This window comes from Stigmatopora nigra, chromosome 5, assembly GCF_051989575.1.
Source record: "Stigmatopora nigra isolate UIUO_SnigA chromosome 5, RoL_Snig_1.1, whole genome shotgun sequence".
Classification (NCBI taxonomy): domain Eukaryota; kingdom Metazoa; phylum Chordata; class Actinopteri; order Syngnathiformes; family Syngnathidae; genus Stigmatopora; species Stigmatopora nigra.
In genome coordinates, this window is record NC_135512.1 from 12,756,320 (window position 1) to 12,775,677 (window position 19,358).

At 38.1% G+C, this 19,358-nt stretch overlaps 1 protein-coding gene across 4 annotated transcripts in view; it reads left to right on the forward strand.

Moving 5' to 3' along the window:
* Window positions 1-19,358, forward strand: part of kank4 (KN motif and ankyrin repeat domains 4) — a 53,063-nt gene that overhangs the window by 21,014 nt on the left and 12,691 nt on the right. For 2 of the 4 annotated variants that reach the window (XM_077717499.1, XM_077717500.1), the window contains exons 2-3: window positions 15,981-16,044; window positions 16,226-19,303. In XM_077717499.1, the coding sequence (XP_077573625.1) occupies window positions 16,026-16,044; window positions 16,226-19,303 (3,097 nt within the window). In that variant the 5' untranslated portion in view covers window positions 15,981-16,025. Of the gene's footprint in view, window positions 1-5,529; window positions 5,604-9,459; window positions 9,535-15,980; window positions 16,045-16,225; window positions 19,304-19,358 lie in introns of those variants that run through there. The other 2 variants (XM_077717502.1, XM_077717501.1) reach the window with 2 other exon arrangements.

Consider the following 19,358-nt stretch of genomic DNA (forward strand, 5'->3'; position numbering starts at 1 on the left):
TAAAGTCATCTCTGAGTATAATAATTTCTGTATTCGCACATCTATCTGGATTGATATTTGGTCCAGGAGGGGTGTTTTCAATTTGGCAGCAGAGCAGTTTAATGCTAAACATAAAATTCAATTCTCTGTAGGAATAACATTCAGCTGTACAATATTCAAAATATTTGCGAAAACTTTCATAGGACTTTCCTTCGAAAGCAGGTACACCTTTATGTTTACCCTTATTTATTTCATGATAAAGGAAGGAAACCAGAGTACCCAAAGAAAACCCACACAGGCCCAGGAGAACATGCAAACTCCACACAGGTGGGCTGACCTGGATTTGAACCCAGGACCCCCTCTGTGAGGCTGACGCGCTACCCTGGTTGAACACTTTAAATTGCCCCTCAATATGAGTGTCAGTGTGAATGGTTGTCTGTATTCTTGTCTCCTTTGTCAATTGCAATCAAATCACAAACCACATAGATGAAAAACTACATGAATCTGTGGGGAACAAAATAGAATCTCTCACAAGGTCACCTTTGAGGCTTGTGGCACCTTTCAGGCTGTTCCTTTCAATGTTTTGTCCAAAACATGAACTCCTGACCCAATGTTTCATTATCAGCCACCTAAACATCATGATCACTTTCAGGTTATAATACTATCTAAGACGTAAATGTTTTGTCTTTGCAGCAGCTATGAGGAATAGATTTATTTTCACACTACGTATTGAATAGGTATTTCATTCACAACATGCTTTATAAATGTTTGGTTGTAATGTGTGTTAGTTTTACTAGCAAGTAAATTATATGGCAAATAATTTCTTATTTGATTTACCTTCAATTGGATTTCTTTTTTTTTGCATTGAGATAACCCAGTTTCCTGTTAAACCTAACCAGAAGACTGTCACAACCTCATGTGTACTTTTGCCCATGCTCCCACATGGTGTCTGGTGCAAAGCATGCTTGCACAAAACTGATTGACGGAATGAGGTGAGTTGCATGGGGACTTGACTGTGCTGAAGCATTCTAACTGGATATATACTGACAAATCACAATAATAGGTACACTGACACAAGTACTGCATCATACAGAGATGTATGACCAGTAGCGGTAACACTGATCCTCAAAGGTCATTTTGATTGCAGGATTTTATTCCGACCAATCTAGCACAGAGGATTTACCAATGAGGTGCTGGCTGAAACAATCCCCACCTGAATGCAATCAACTCATGTAACACACTAAATTGGTAAAACATTGTTCTCTTGGTTGGTTGGAATAAAAACCTTTGCCTGTGGTGGCCTTTTGTGAAATTGTTTATCGACCCTTTATCTGAAGTACCTAATCATACTAGAAGCGGTGTATCCGTAAGATAGCATGATTCAGCTTTGTATTAATGTTCCTGCTCAATTGAATTCCCTCCCACCCTGGCCACTTTGTATTGCAATTAAGCCAGTCATTGCCATGTAAGCACGTTTAATGTACGTATGTGTGTGTTTCAATCACAAATACATTAACAAGTAAATGTTATTGCTGCAGTCTTAACAGCTGCTCATCCCAGCACCGCTGGGTTGAAATATGCTGCTGTGATAAGAAAACAAAAATTAAAAAGCTACCCTTTGTAGCCAAACTCAGCAACAGCTGGCAGGACACACTGTGAATGCTTACAACACAAAATCACAAAACAAATCAAAGTTGGCACTGCTTGGATACAAAAGCCAAAAGCTCAATGGCTTACTTAGCAAACTAAGAGAATAATAGATTCAAACACAGTGAGGCACTGTTGATAATTTCTTTTTTCCTGTTGACCAACAAAAATCTTTATGTTAATATGAGATCAAGCTCCTGTCTCCTAGTCCTGTCTCGTACTAGTTTTCCGTCACCTCGCTCTTACTCAGTTTCTCAGTAATGGTTGCTATTATGGCAGAACAGTGGAATAATGGTTAGCGCTGCGGCCTCACAGTTTTGGGGCCAAGATTTCCATCCCAGGTGCGTCTTCATTGTGTAGAGTTTGCATGTTGTCCCTGGGCTTGCATGGGCTTTCTCTATTTACTGCAGTTTCCTCCCATATTCCAAAAACTTGGACGGTAGGATAGTTGAAAACTCTAAATTGCTCCTAGGTATGAGTATGAGGGTTGAATTTGTGCCCGGCAATTGGCTGGCTACAAATTCAGGGTGTCCCCTGCCTGGTGCCCATAGACTCCCCTGGAACCCTTGTGAAGATAACAGTTCAGAAAATGAATGAATGGTTGCTAGTATGTTTCAAACCACAGTTCTAACACTGTTGCAGTGTTAAGAAAAATGTTTGCCCTGCAAATTTGACACTAAGAACCCGCTCATGCAGAGTGGGAATGTTCCTTTCAGCTATTTTTATCTGTATAAATATGAATACATGTACACAGGCAACATTTGGAATGCATTTCTTGAACAGCCTGCCTTAAAGAAAAGAACACCATTATCATGTTATGTAAGTACAACGGCCATGACATCTTGACGATGAATGGAGTCTGTTATGTGGCATTCATGCAGGAATCGCAGTCATAACATAACAGCTAAGTAAAATATTGATTGAAGTGTCAAATGAAGCTCAAACAAATAAAAAGATGAGTTCTGGAAAAGAGACTAGGTATAGTAAGGTATAATTGAGGTCATATTCAAAGAAAGACAAAGATAAAGTGAAATGAGGATCACTGAATATGACAGGTGATCACAAGAAATGTTAATTTCAAGAATAGGAACCCAGATAGTGGGTAGGTGTTGGTATGCAAAGGAGAGCTTTCAAACTGTCTGTTAATTTTTCACGGTTTTAATTAATTTACTTTTGGGTGTATGCAGTCACTGTCAGCCTTTGGAAGATGCAATCCATCTCATGAGAAAATGAAAAACTGCTCTAAATGTTGTTATGATTTACAGATGTACAACAAGTATATTTATTATACAATTTGCAAATATTTTTAGAGTGCTTTTTGGTTATGTAGTTTGTATTTTTTTATGCTTTATCACTGAGCTTTTCGAACATTTTAAAAGCCTTTTACACCATTGTAGGAAGCTTGGCACCTCTTGTTCTTCATGCCAACCCAATATGTGTTGCTGCTCTTTGAGCATGACCCCTGCCTGCAGGGTTCTTCTGTGTTTAGTGTTTCCAGTGTGGAGGGAGAGAAATAGAGGGGGGGGGGGGGGACAAAAGAATGGATGGGTGAAAGAAGAAACACCAGTGGAGAGAGGTGATTCTTGGCTTTATTGCTGTAGGCAGCTGTTTCTCTGTAACGGCAATATGCAAGCCACTTTTTTTTTACACTATACCTTTTAAGGCAGTCTTACACTCTTTTTAAGGTAGAAAATCATTGAAACTGTCATGAAAGATATAAGCCAAATGGGGATATTCTACTTCTCAAGAACTGTTTTTTGCTCAATGTTTTCTATATTTCTCAAATCATTGAAAAACCATGAGTAGCGATGAAAGTAAGAGAGTTGAACATTGTTTTGTTTGCACGTTGATGGAACCAGACCAGAACCAAATTCCGACAGACTCTATTGACAAAGCAAAGTCATATTAACTTTGAAAGCCCCAACGAAGAGTAGATAGTCCCAGTGGAGAATATAAATCCATTTATATTTTGTGTGAATAAGACTTGATAAATTATTTAGTGTTTCAAGCTGTGCTCCATGGATACATGGATAACTATGTTTATCACTATATTTACATAGCCTTCTTGTAAATATGCAATATAAGTTTGTGTATGTATGTATGTATATATATATATATATATATATATATATATATATATATATATATATATATATATATATATATATATATATATATATATGTATATGTATATGTGTATATATATATATGTATATGTATATGTGTATATATATATATATATATATATATATATATATATATATATGTATATGTATATGTGTATATATATATATATATATATATATATATATATATATATATATATATATATATATATATATATATATATATATATATATATATATATATATATATATATATATATATATATATATATATATATACACAAACTTTTTATGGCATATTTACAAGAAGGCTATGTAAATATAGTAGTAAACATAGGGTTCAGGTCATTTCTAGCTGTGCAGTGAAGTGTGTTGTGTGTTCAGTTTAGTCATTTTGAATGTATAAACATTTTTTTTTCCTTCCCCCTAAGCCTTATCAGCGACTGGCCTTCCTCAGGATGGCTGCCAGCCCTGGCCCAGACAGGCACACAAAACACCTTCCTGGTGGAAAATGCTGGTCATATTTTATATCGTTATTTTTTTCATTCTTCGACTGTCAGAGCAGGTTCTTGTTCAAATGTCTAAGCAGCCTTCTCAGTATTTCTGAGCACCTAAATACCACTTTTTTGTATTAAGCACTCAAATAGATAGTGTTACTGTATATATATGTTTATGAATCATCAGTTTGTTTTTAGATTGTTCATTTGAAATAGGTGTAGCTGTACTGGAATGCACAACATTTTTCAGGAGAATCAATGTGCATTATTTATGTATTCCTCATTCTGGTGATATGCAGCTATAGTAGCCACAGCTGCCTTGGGACAGCAAATTTGTGCCATCAGCACTTTTGACTATCATCATCAACTTGTTCTTGGATTGCCTTTCCATTGGCAAATTGGCTCAAGTGTTCTGAACAAAACTACAAGTGTGTGCCCAAGTTGGAGCTGGGTGCCAACCCCTAACTCTTCGATCAATAGACAACCCGCTCAACTATTTGCACCACTGCAGTGCATCTATTTCACTCATAATTTCGGGTCTTACTAACATATCAATGTGTTTCCGAAGTTTATTGTTAGAAATTAGACAGCATTGGAACATCCATATCCTCTCACGAGTTTGAGAATCGGCACAGTGACTCCATGAGTTTCAAAATGATCGCACATTTGTAATTCTCTCTGCCGCTGTCTGAAATAGCATTTTTATAAACTCTTGCCAGTAGATACACATTTATGTTTGTTTACACCCGCACCCACACTCAGTGTTTCTACATAAAAAATACTTACTGTACGCCTACAATCTTTTACTATAGTTGGGCACCAGTTATTGTTTTAAAATCAGAAGCACATCCCAGTCAATATTCACTATCATTTAAAACCCATCAAATTTAATTTAATGATTCCATGAAGTTTGGATGTTAGAAACAATGACCATTGAAGCACTCACCACAACACACTACAAATTATTACAACCCTAGTTCACATTCTCACTGTGGTGGTGTACAGGGCGGAATACATGCTTGAAAAGAGACAGCAAGATGGATTTTTTTTTACCAGTAAATAACATTACTATAATAATCAATAGATTAACAAATAATACCAATGAGTTACTACATACATGTTTCAGGCCAACATTATATTTTATACAGTATATCATGCCACCTCATGGTGTATGGGTTCACTCGCCTGACTTCAGTGCTTGATTCCCACTGGTGGCAGTATGATTGGGAGGGTGGATGGTCATTTGTCTCTCTCTGTGTGCCCTATGTCTGACTGGTGACCAGTCTCGGGTGTATTTGGCCTTTCATCTGACGACAGCTGAGTAGGCCCCAGCAACGCCCGCAACCATTTCGAGGTTGGGTGGTATGGAAGATGAATGAATGCATGAATATATAGTATTTCATTTGCATGTAGCATCAGCATTCAATTTAGAGCCTCTACTGCCATTATAGATGATGCACAGCTCCATACTTTCAAAGCTCACACAGTATCTAATCACTGCAATAATGTTCCCTTTGGATTTTAAAAAGGAGATTTTGGTCTGGACAGCATTAAAGCTAGGGCCGCTGCTATAATAGAATAATTAATAGTTAATGCTGTGTCTGAGTGTCCCTTGCTCTGGGGCACAAGGAAGATGACGTAATGTAGAAAGGAAAAACCACACACATTACTGCATTGAAAAAATAGTCATTTCTTTGGATACACAACGCTGTAGAGGTTTGTAGAAATGTGTGATGTTAACATTTTTACTGATACAATTGTTCGGTAAAAAAGATATAGCATACTAACTTCACTTGTATCATGTCTCCTGCTCCTTCTATATATTACACACAAAGGCAGGGTTTTCAGCTGTGACATTGACAAACTCATTATTTTAAAAAAAGAAACATGAAAAGGTAACAGCTCACTATTTCCTGTTGAGTTGCTTAGAAATTAATACTGCCAAATATAGGCAAAATGTATGCCTGCCGAGTCATTGGTCCTACTTGATGCCACAAACAAAAAATGGTCATAAGTTAATGCAGGACCTAGTCTAGGGTGTACTCTGCTTTTCGTCTAAAGTCAGTGGGATAGGCTCTAGCGACCCTAATGAGGATAAAGCGGTTCAGAAAATGAGATGAGATGAGCATTCAACGGTATTATTTGGCAGGTTCCATTTAACTGTCTTTATTAATAACTACTTTTTATTCTCGATGAGATGTTTGATATACAGCACTAATTGTGTGTCCTTTGCAAAAAGTTGGAGTTGAAGTTTATTTTCAGAACAAATCCCAATGGTCTTGACACTTAAGTTTTTGCTAAGACACTTGATTAAGCATCAACCATACACATGCAACTTTGCAATTCTTGTAATCATTGCTATCCTGCGAGTGGGTAATTTGTGTTATGTCAACGGTTCTGTGAGAGCAACCAAGCCACTTGCAGGCATGCATTGTTCCAGACTGTTTTAAGCTGCCCTCTACCCCCATAGTCATGTGCTTTCTTATTATTCCCAGGTTGATAGTTGTTATTTGATCAAATAGCTCACACATGTCTTAAACTAGAATTGTCACTTGAGGTACCTTAAATGAGTTGGTTGGTTTGAGAGACTATTTTCTCAATCGTTATTCTTGATTTGTAGTGCAGGTTGTTTGGTGACATAACCGTCTAAACTTAAAAAAAGCAAAGAAAAAATTTTTGCACTGATGCAGATGCTGATGCAAATGTTGCTTTAAGCTTTTGTTGTCCATCATATACACAAACGTGATGAAATATACAGTAGAATTTCCATGGGCATATATATTGGAACTGATCTCTCCTGACACCAGACAGTTCATGTGATAGGAGAGAGAGAAGCTTAACCCCCTGGGCCACATTACACCCTCTTTCAGTTGGCTGCATAACATGAAAGACTCCAAGTTAATTTTTATGCATGTTGGATGTTTGACCAGGTTATAACCACAAAGCAAGCCTAGTTGAAAGTTGTTAATTTGTCAATTGTGACACTCGCAGATGCGTAATGTATTACAGGGATCACCAAACTGGTCTTCAAAAGATGGAGTGAATCCCAGTTTTTCTTACAATTGAGTGACCATAGACAGCTTAACCAATGAAGTTTCTTCTAAAAGAAGCAGCACCTGACTGCAATCATCTGACAACAATTGTAAGACACCATATTGGTGAATTGGTGTCATTTTTTCTGCAACATAGTTACATTCGTAATTGAATAACAAGGAAAATAATTTAGCTACTTATTCACAGAAGTTGGAAGCTTCAAATATGAAAGAAAAAAGATGTGATAATTATCAATATTGACTGAGATAATTTGTTATTATGATAACAATTTTGGGGACACCTGATGCATTAAACAATGTTAAGAAAAGCCTTAAACAGATAAACAAATAAAATGCCTGCCAATTTTGACACATTAGAAATATGTCTTATTGACACTGTTTCCATGATATTATTTGCACAGCCATTCTTCCCATTTATTTGGGCCATTGTATTCCCACAAAACTAAAATGTAGTGGTACATACCACCCAGAACTCTACTGAAGTCGGGCGCCTGGTTTAAATATGTCACATAAATACATTTTTAATGTACTCTATATTTCTCTGTGCACTCTACCCTCCATTTTATAGACGTTTCATACTTGCTTGGTGTTTCTGTGTTTTCCTTTGAAATTTGTTTGAAATTTGCAATACTTTAGTATTGGGGAAAAAAAAAGTTGAGACCATTAGCCAGGAAGTTCACTTATTTAAGAGTTGTTAATTATTTACCTCAATTACTCGGGAGAACCGTCTTTAAGCATTGATTTAGTTTTCTGTTATTGAGCTAAACACAGACTTCCTGATAGAGTACACATTGTGGAGAGATGCTTATCTAGAACAACAGAGTTGGTGTTTGAGAAAAAAAAGCTCACTTCTAGTTTTCCCTTTGTCACAGTAGACGACTGGTTCGCACATTCATATCACAGTTCAGATGCGTTGTGTTCAAAACTTGAGTCCAGCCTTTCGTGTGTAAAAATTACATGTTCTCCCCCCGGCTGTGAACTTTCTCTTACAAGTCTCTGGTTTCATTACACTTCATGCATGCTATGTTAATTATGTGTGAATGTAAATCCAAATGAGCTGACTAGTAACTATATAGCACTCATACCACCATAGTGAGGATTACATAAAATGAGTGGACATTAAACTGTTATTAGCTTGTGCATTGAAGGAAGCATAAATCCACATAGCTTATATAGTTAACAGTTTATATATTATATAACAACTTCCAAACTCTGGGTCCACCTGTGTGGAGTTTGCGGGTTATCCCCGGGCCTGCATGGGTTTCCTCCGGGTACTCCGGTTTCCTCCCACATTCCAAAAACATGCATGGTAGGCTGGCTGTACACACTAAATTGCCCCCAGGTATGAGTATGAGTGGAGATGGTTGTCTGTTTCCTCGTTTTCTGCGATCTGCTGGCCCCTGATTCAGGGTATCCCTTGCCTCGTGCCCGAAAGTCAGCTGGGATAGGCTCCAGCACCCCCCTTTGCCTTTTCTGAGGATATAGCGGTTCATATTATTAATGAATGGGTATGTACCACATTCCTACAAAGCGCATGATTAGTATTGTGTCATCAGACAAGCTTCCCCCACCAAAAAAAAAATGTATTTTTATTATTCTAATTTTGTGTCGGGCCTGAAATCCATCCCACTCTTTTGCCACTAGTTGATGGTTGTTCATACTAGACTTACAGGCAGTGCTGGGTTGTAACCACATCAGCATTGCCATAAGGTATGTGCCCCTGAATATCTTTTCATTATTAAAGCTACTTTTGCAAACTCATTTGCGGAGCCATGTTCCCAGAAGGTACATTTACTTATCTTCTAAACCTTTAATGCATTGTAATGTGGCTATCTTCCTGCTCCTTGGAGCTTGTGGCCGGATATAATAGTGAAGTAGAAACATCCATTCCATTAGTTAACACTATTACACAGTATCAACTAACATGAACGGCTGCAATAAAACATGTTTTTTTCTGCCAATATCATGTTTTTGTTTTTTGTACACTTCACATATTTGTTTTTTCATTACTTGATGCTTTTCCGTTGTTCATTTCTCATTCACTCTATTCGCTCCACTTTTCTTCCCCCTCAAAAACCTCTGCCAACACCTCCACCCATTTCCCACCCATTTCGTTGTGTTCTCCTCCCTCCTCTTTTACTCAGTTTGTGCTCGGTTGAAGACAGAGAGGACTCAGTTATTCTCAGAAAAATCAGAATGAGTAAGGATATGGGGTGAAGAACTGGGAGGCAGGTTAGAATTAACAACAAGCAAGGATAATTCTCTCCTTTTTCTGACAGTATCAATGAATATATTTTATTGCTTTCACTGTCTATGTTTATAGAACAAAATGGTTTATTTTATTTTGCTTCACATTTTTTTCAAGACCTCACCTTCCTATTTACACACTCCCACTTCCCCCATCTATTTTTGCCGGGTAGGATATAGGTCACATTTGTTGCCTTGTATATATGAGAAACAAATTGCTGCAAGAATCAGTGTGCGGTTTTAATTCTATGTAAGAAGATTGTTTGCTGCTTGAGCAGCTGACACAATGCAAAAGGAAGACGATGAAAGGGCTGCAATCAGCAAATTCATTGTTTTGAACTGCATGAATGTGGTGTGTTCTATGGAGGCTTGGCTAGCCAGCCTCTTTGTGTGGTCTGTGTATGTCCAAATGGGATTAGAGTGCTTCCATTGGGAACAAGATCAATAAACACTAATTCAATGTTGTTCTCCTCCTGGGCTGTAGAATGTGAAGCAATACTGAGACACCTTGGCCCACCTGACTTCACACTCCACTTGTGTGAGGCAGGTGGGATGGTGTTTTCTTATGCTACGTGTATACATACGTTTTTTTCTAGTTTAACCAAGAGTGTGAAATTTTCTTTTTTTATAGTGTGTGGATTGAATCCTCTCAGTGTAATGTGAAATTAATGTGGCGTTTTTTTTAACCATTTTTTAAAATATGTACTTTACCTGTAAAAGATGCACATTCATAAAAACACAATGCGAGACAGATTCATTTAAGAATGCACTCTTTCTGTAATCTGGAGACAAAGGAGACAATGTTTTGATAAGTTATGGGTCATTTTAATTTCCCAATTACAGTGGTACCTCTACTTGCAAAATATTCAGGTTATGAAAAGCCTCGATGAGAATATTTAAGAAAGTAATTCAAGTTACAAGATGCAAAATCTCACCCTTGCTGCTGTTTGTGCGCCTTTTGAATGCTGTTCATTGTCATATAATTCTAACATAGTGTTTCTTAGGATTTTAGAGTGGGCTTAAAGCAACTTTAATTTATATTATTCATTTTGGGCTCCAAGACATTTAAGACAGTTACACCTAAGGCCAATTTAGAATGTTCAACCAGCCTACCATGCATGTTTTTGGAATATGGGAGGAAATTGGAGTCCCCCTGAGAAAACCCATTCAAGCTTGGGAGAACATCCAAACTTCACACAGTGAGAACCAACCTGTGATCGAACCCTCGACCCCAGAACTGTGAGGCTAACTACTCGTCAACCGAGCCTCCCACAATCAACAATAGTACTATTCTGCAGTTACTTTAAGATGCTTAGGGGGGGAAGTAGCTCATAGTGGTACTCAAGGAACATCTACAGTAAAAGGTTTTCTCTGTGCTCCACTTTATAATAGATAGATTACTGCATTTCCTTTATTATTAATAAAATAAGGCGTCCGTGCTAAAATAGTCTTATGGGGGCACAGCTAGATCGGAATCTTTGGCTGAAATAATTAAGTGATTGGCTAATATTCTTGAGGTAATATGGCTGGTACTAATCTCTATATACATTTGAAATGTCTTTGCAACTGAAGATGCAAGAACTATGGCCTCAAGCTATGTGCATAATAGCAAACTAGAGCTATGAGTACGCTGTATACAAAATGTAAGGTTTGCGTGCTAGAACCATTCACAACCATATCGCACTCTTTTTTAGTGCAAAAGTGCCTCGCGTGCTTCATGTTTGTTCAAAAGGTCCAGATTAGTGAATGAGTGGTTAGCGCGTCGGCCTCACATTGGGGGACCCACATAACATAGACTTGCATGGTAGGCTGATTGGACACTCTAAATTGCCCCTAGGTATGAGCGTGAATGTTTTTTTTTTGTCTACTTGTGCCCTGCGATTGACTGGACGCTAATTCAGGGTGTCCTCCCCCTCCTCTGGCCCGTCAGCTAGGATAGGCTCCAGCATCCGCCTCACAGTTCAGCAGTTGGGGGTTTGATCCGAGGTTTGTCCTAACTGTGTAGAGTTTGGGTTAGTCCTCCCCGGGCTTGCATGGGTTTTCTCTGGATACTCCGAACAGTACCAATCCCACAATACATCCCCCTGTTTTGGTTTCCCTGAAAGCTGGTAAAAATTCTCCAAGTAGAATAAAAAGTGATAACTGGACCCATTCAGGACTGCAAGAACAACTTGGGAGTTATTTATGTATTTTGATGGTGTTGCGCTCCAGATTGACCCTACTTTACATTAATGAGCCCATCCACAGTCAATGCATTTTCCTTCAGACTGTCTGTTTATGATATTTTAATACATTCAAGGAATAATTCAATATTTTTTTTATTAGACAGAGGAGAGTGCTTAAAATGCCGGGTGGGGGCATAATTTTTTTCTGCATGTTGGAGATATGAATGTACAACTACCACTCCTATGCCTGTCTCAATGTTCACTTTCTTTTGACCTCTCTCATCTTAACGCCCACCTTCTGCTTGTCGAGCGACGGGAGTCACCATTTTCTATTTCCTGTCTGCCTGCCATCACCGCAAACTGTCACTGTATCCAACTAATTTAATCTCTTATACACAGATAACAATTAAAACTAATGATTTCCCCACTTCTTCGTGGATCGGTCAATCAATTTCAAGCTGTTCTGTGTGTTTGTTGTATGCCTGAGTGGTTTATAATATAGATAATGAATTAAACAAATGAGCTCAGGATTAACTAATTTTAGTAGATGGTTACTCCTCAAAATGGTCTCTAAATAAATATACTGAAGGCATTTACGGCATCCTGCTGTCAGGGGGAGCTTATTTACTGCACTCTCCTTGCTTACATCTTTTTTCTCGTTCTTGTTTCATCTCAGCCAGCTGTCGTGGCCTCTGTACTGCTGATGACAGAATGTGGCATGCATCCCAAAACACTATCATGATATAAATTTTACAACATTGTAATAAATCTACACGAACAGACACATAATTGAAATCAACAGAGTAGAATGTTACAGACATTAAAGATTGCTTTTTTCCCCCCTCATATTGATTTACTAGCGCTAGCTGATTGTGCAGTGGTACTTTCACCTGGGTCCAGTATGGGCAGTGTGGGATTGATTCCCATTCGGTGATGTTGTGATTGTGAGTGCAAATGTTTGTTAGTCTGTATGTGTGCCATACAACTGACTGACTGATGACCATTCTAGGGTGTTGTCTTTTGCCCGAAGTCAGCTAGATTAGGTTCCACCATCCTGCGACCCTGACAAGGATAAGTGATGTTGAAAATCAACGATTGATTTACTAGTACAGACTTCATCTCAGAAGATGATGGACTCTGCATTTACTACCTAGGATACTACTTAGCCTTCAATAAATTTACTTGACCAACGAAATTAATTTGTTTTTTTTATTTAAATGTTTGTATTACATTTATAAGACACTGTTCTTAACAAATTGTTGGATAGACCCTTATCTGATTGCAGAATACAGTTGGGGGACCCTTGAGGCAGCCACTTGGGACTTGAAATAACAACAATAACAAAATAGTGTCAATGAAACAATTCAGTCTTCATTCGATAAGCAGTGTGTCCAATTAGAATATGCAAATTGTAGCCTGGCAGCGTGGCTCAGTAGTAGAGTTGTTCCCCTCCACTCAAAGATGATCTCATCTTATAATTGCATACAGATTTAGGATGTTCATAATATCATTTTACTGACTGAAGGCCTGTCAAAGCGCCTGTCAAGATGTTGTTGATATTTTTCTTGTTTTTCTTGTGGAATTTAATGTTGATGTCCTACGCACTGTCATTCTTGAGCCAATTGTCTTGAATTTTTTACCTATATTACATTGAGTGTTATCTATAAATCCTCTGAACCATGTTGATTCAATGATTGTGGACTTATTGGTGTCTGTGTTGCCTGTAGGTTACAGAGACCCAGTAGTGGACAAGCACACAGCTTTTAATGTGTGGTGTCTCTTTTTACTTTGCTTTTACTTTTATTGGCTTGTTAATAAATACAGCTATTCCCACTTCCCTTTGAAAGATCTGACTGAAACATGGGGCTTTTGCTGCTATTAAACTTAAGTGAGGAGGGAATTTAAAAAATCAACTTTTATAATATTTTTCAGTGCAATTAATTTTTTACATTTATCTTGCTTTAAACATTTCAATAATATTCTTTCATTACTTGATAACTACTTTTTTCATCATTTTAAAAAAATCTTTGCTTCTTCTAGCTTTATCCTTAAATTGTTCGTTACATTTTGATTAAATGTGTATCGTTGCCCTCTTTGTCACCGATTACGATCAGCTCCCAATTTGGCTAATTGAGCCTAAAGGACAGTAAACTGCAGTTTCATTAAGCACTAAAGAGGGCAGGAATGCTGATTTGCTTCCGACTCCTGGGACGCATGAAAGGCTAGCAGGTTATAGAATGGTTGTCATGGTAACAGCCACATCCTGTGATATTGTATGCAAAAGCTATCATGACATTTTTCCTTACACAGAGAACAAATCACTACTCGCTCATGATGTAATTTAGGCAAAAGCAGAACTGAACTTCAGCAGTACATTTAAATAACTTACTCACTTTATACAATACAACATAACTTAATAGCTTAACATTCTCAGAAACACATTTTGAATTGCAGTAGATAATTCTCTTTTCAACTTATTTCACACACTCAATTGTCCAGCATTGCAACACATGGCCACCAATGAATATGAACCTTTATTGATGATTGTACTTACAGATGCAGATTTTACTTTTCAACATGCTTTACTATATTACAACTAAGCAAGTTGGTAGTGTTGCAAGCAAAACATAGAATTGTACATAGATGATAATGTGAGCCATCAGAGTACAAGTCGCAATTTTCAAAGGGCAATTTTTTATTTGATCAAGAACCAAAATCAAACAACTTAACATAATATATTGTTCAGATAACAATAGCTGTAAACAAACAACATAAGAGAACTCCATGTTCAGAGAGCAAAAAAAAAACGTGTGTGTGTGTGTGTGTGTGTGTGTGTGTACAAAGCCTATGGATTTATCACAAAGGCCCTAACACATAACTTAAAAGCTCTTTGAATTTGACAAATGTCCACATTTGATTTGTATTAGTCTCATAATATGGTAATTATTACCCAAGTCCATAAAAGTCAGTAATCTTGCTCAATTGTTTTCCAGTTCATCTTGCTCTTTTGCAGCACTAAACTTCTTAAAGATTAAGCAATCTTTGTGTAGTGCTTCTGCGAGGGAAACTTAAGATGCAATTCATGTATAATTTTTGGTTACAACAATGCATTGATGCAACACATTTGCTACCAGGGTACATTGCCCCAAATCATCTAATTACTTCAAAATATTGCAGTACTTTAAAGCAATATATGATTTATTATGTGATGTGTTTCACCCCAAAGAAAAACACTTACATCAGTCTTTATATGACAAAAAGTAATAGTAATGAATCAAACGTAAAATTAACAAACAATCCAAAAAGAGGACCCAGAAGTGGAACCAAAATAGGTCGGAAAGTACTCACATCAGTGCACATAATGCTGTAAAATGTAAATAATGGCATGTGACCGATGCTGTGCGGTTTGTCATTGAGCTCTCAAAATGGGTTTATACAATGAAGCACATCTGCCACCTGTCAACAATATAAATCCAGAATAATCATTTCAAAATTGTAGCCTGAAAACAAAATGAAATCCTCTTGCACCAAAACAAATATATAAGCACATTATATTCCCAACGATCTCACTCACTAACTTTGAGACATACCCATATTATTTATTAAGCAAACATTTGGAAGGCATAAACTATATACATTCAAAATAGATGAAGATACAGTCATCTCTTTATTTTGCGGGTTCAACATTCGCAGCTTCCGTCTATCATGGTATATTATATTACATGTCATAATTAAAAATATTCATAAAAATGTCAAATTTAATGCTGTAACTTAGAAGCAGAAGACAGGGGATGGCCACTCAACTTAGTGCCAAATAAGAATAATTCAGCCAATTAAGGAAAATTTCTCCGTAGAATAATGACATGGTCTTATTTTGAAAAATCTGATGGAGATCTTTGTTCCTTGTGCACCAAAAAACTTACTGGAGAAACATCACCTGCTGCTCCCACGGCGCCTCCTGAAAATCAGTCATAATTTTAGACCAGTTATAACAATTTTTCTCAACATTATCATTCAACATTTACATAGCAATTTTCTTCATGCGTATATTAACAGTAGCAAGGTCTACTTTATGACATATACAGGATCTGGAAGGAAGTATTAAGTTACTCTAATATTTGAATCACTTTCTGTAATTGTACAGTTTAGGAAATCTCAACAGAGCTGTTTTAAAAGGTTTTATCCCATATTGTATTTCGTGAAATAAAATTATTAAATATTTTCTCAATTATTTTTTTATTGATTGGTTTATTTTTTTCCCCGTAGGCTGCTCAGACGAACTGTTGTCGATGACTAACACTTCTGCATCCTATGATGGACAAAAAAAGTGGTGAGGATTACCAGTGATTTTGTAATCAAAGCTGTTCCAATGGATATGATTTTTGCAGATCTTATTACGCATACTGTAATACAGGGATATTTATTAATGCCAAAGCATCTCAGTAAATTGTATGAGTTTATATACATATCAGAGCACTTATATGACCATTTTAAAATGTATTTTATTACAGCCAGTGAAGGAGGTCTTCAAAGAAAGCAACTACCCTACTCAGTAGAAACTCCATATGGCTTCCACTTGGACTTGGATTTTCTCAAATATGTTGATGATATTGAAAAAGGCAATACTATCAAAAGAGTCCACATACAACGTCGAATCAAGAGTCCTCCCAAATTCAGTACGCTGCCCAGAAATTTTAGTCTCCCTGGGCAAGGGATCCAACATGCCTCTAAAGATAGTGCATGGTCTGGGACATCCACTTTGGGTCCAAGACCTAAATCACGGCTAACAGAGGTCACACAGCTCTCGATTTCGGGAGCAAATGAAGGAGTTACTTTAACGCGAGGCACAACTACCCATGCACCAAGCGTTGTTTCAGTCAGACTCCGAGATGAGGGAGTTTTAGGGCCTCTTAGTATTGAAGAGAAAATGATAGGCACTCAGAGTCGTCCAAACCTACTTCGAGCATCAAGTATGCCTGTCACATTACAACAGCGGAAAGGTTCTGATTCAAGTAGTCCAGATCGTATTGTGGGAACACCAGAGAATGGCTCAACTGAAAATGTGTTCAGACCGTCACCTGATATCACAGAAAGAAGATGTGCTACTCAAGAACGAGTGGGGATACACCAGCAAATCACAGTTGCATTAAAGCGGGTCAGAGAGCTTGAAGAACAAGTCAAAACCATCCCTGAACTAAAGGCTCAAATCTGCTCACTAAGGATGGAGAGAGAGCACCTACTATGCCAACTTAAAGCCCAAGAAAAAGCTCAAACTTCACAAGCACAAGTGAGCAGACAAGGGTTTAATTTGTCTCTAATGCCACAAATTTCGACAAGACAGACCGAAACTGTTGAAAAGAAACAGGTTAGCTCAGGGGCAGGTATTATGATTCCAAAATGTCAGCAAGAATCTAAGATTCAAACAGACTGGCCGGAAAATTGTGACCAACAGAGAGAGACTGTAGGGAGTCCACTTGAACATGCAGGTCAGGAAGATGGTAATTCAACAAAAGGAGATATTTTAGGGGAATCTGGCAATGTAAATAATTTGAACGAACAATTAGCATTACTGGAGGCTAAACTTCTTAAGGCTACTCAAGAACTGGAGAAAACTAATGATCTATTGAAAGAACAAATAGTGGAAAACCAAGTGAAAGAAGAGAAAATACTACAGCTAAGTGAAGGAATACAATTAGAGATTTGCCCGACGCAAGCGCATAGCAGACTAAGAAGAGACAGTATTGATACAGGGACAGAGACTGAAAGAGTAGACTATGTAAATCGGGAGACAGAGACAGAATCACCTGGTACAGTAGATCAAGGAACTGATACACAAAGAATCTGTATTGAAGTGTGTGCTACTATACCAAGATCTGTATTTATCAATGAAGAAACTAAGACTGCCACAGATGATACTCAGGACAGAGTGACAGAAGTTGGGGCACAAGGACCTTTTGTTAGCCCACAATTGCTTGTTGTGAACAGGACGGAACAGGGTACAGTTACTGAAAGAGCAACCACAAATGATCAAATGACTGAGACAACTGTAGCCAGAACAGAGGAAGAGACAGACCATCCTCAGAGGTCAAGGGCTAGCAGTGTCGATAGAGGGACAGAGACAGAGAGGGTCGACACAGTTGATAGGGTTACTGAGACAGAGCTAGAACAGACAAATAACCAGCATACCGAGACAGATGTTGAAAAAATGCAAGACAACCTTTTAGTTAGAGATGACAAAGTGGAGAGCCATGAGATTGAAAATACAGAAAAACAGAGGAGGGAAGTTGATATTAGAGCTAGCAAAAGTGATGAGTGCAGTAAAACAAATGATGTTTTGCAAGACCAGAAGTTAGAGAAGCTTGAAGTTGAACCAGATGGTTCTGTTACACTTAAAAAGACTCAAGAACCAATTCCGGATTTAGATTTTGTTACCCAGACTGAAGGTAGTTCACAACCTGTAACAGTAGAGCATCCAGAAGCTACAAAAGAAATAACCATTATGCAGAGCAATAAAAATGGAGTATTATTAGAGTGTGTTGAAACAGGAAATGTTTCACATTATGCTGGGGAGACTGCCAAAGTTATAGTAGCATCAGAGACTGCCACGGTGAAGAGAGTAGTCCCAGTCAGACCTCAGAGAGGGCGCAGACCATCATCAGATAATTCACAACCAACAGTTGATCAACTTGAAGATACCTTTGTGTGTTCTTCTCAAAGGGAGTCCAAAACAATTCAAGATCATCAGCCAAAAACTGTATCTCAACCTTCCAAAGAACTCTCTGAAACACAGATTAAATATGAATCTCAGCCTCAGTCTTTGGACAATACTATTGAGCCATCATCTGAAACTAAATCTGAAACACAACCTCAAGCTGATTCTCAAAGCCCATCATCAAGTCCCAAGGAAATCCAAACCCGACCAAAATCTATCCAAGATAAATCTAAACTGGTGACTCGAAGAGATTCAAAGGATCTGAAAGCACCTGCCCAAATATCTACTGTGTCACAGTCTTTAAGACGTGGATCTGGAGGTGACCATATTCACACAACACGCCGCTCATCGGGTGAAGTTCAACCTCAATCTCGAAGGTTCTCCGATCAGAGTCAATCCCTCAAGAAAGGATCCGGATTACAGACATTACGAAGAGGTTCCAGTGAAACAGCCCAGCATCAGAGTTCCGGGGAAGCCATGGGCTCACGCCATGATAGTGAGGAAGGGCAGCAGGTACGCAGAGGCTCAAGTGAGTCGCCAACTTCGCCTGCGGCCTTAGGTCAAGTTGTAACACGGATAACAGGGCTTCTGGGAGAGCAATGGGCTCAATTGGGGAGCAGCTCTGGAACACAACCAACAGTCACCCAGCAGCAGAGTCACAGCACACAAAAACAGACATCTGGGAAAAGCATAGATGAAGGAAAAGGAGCCTCGGCGAGGCCTACTGGAAAAACACCAACAGCAGGGAAACCAACTGGGAAGCAGGGGCCCTCAAAAATGAGCTCTATTCAAAGTCAGTTAGTCAGTTCCCTTAGCGTTCTTTCTGCCTTTTACTCACCTGGCCAAAAAGCTGCTCCCAACAAACAGCAAGAACAAGGTAAGTCCTAAAATAATTAAAATGTCTTTGTAATTAACAGTTGTACGAATTAATG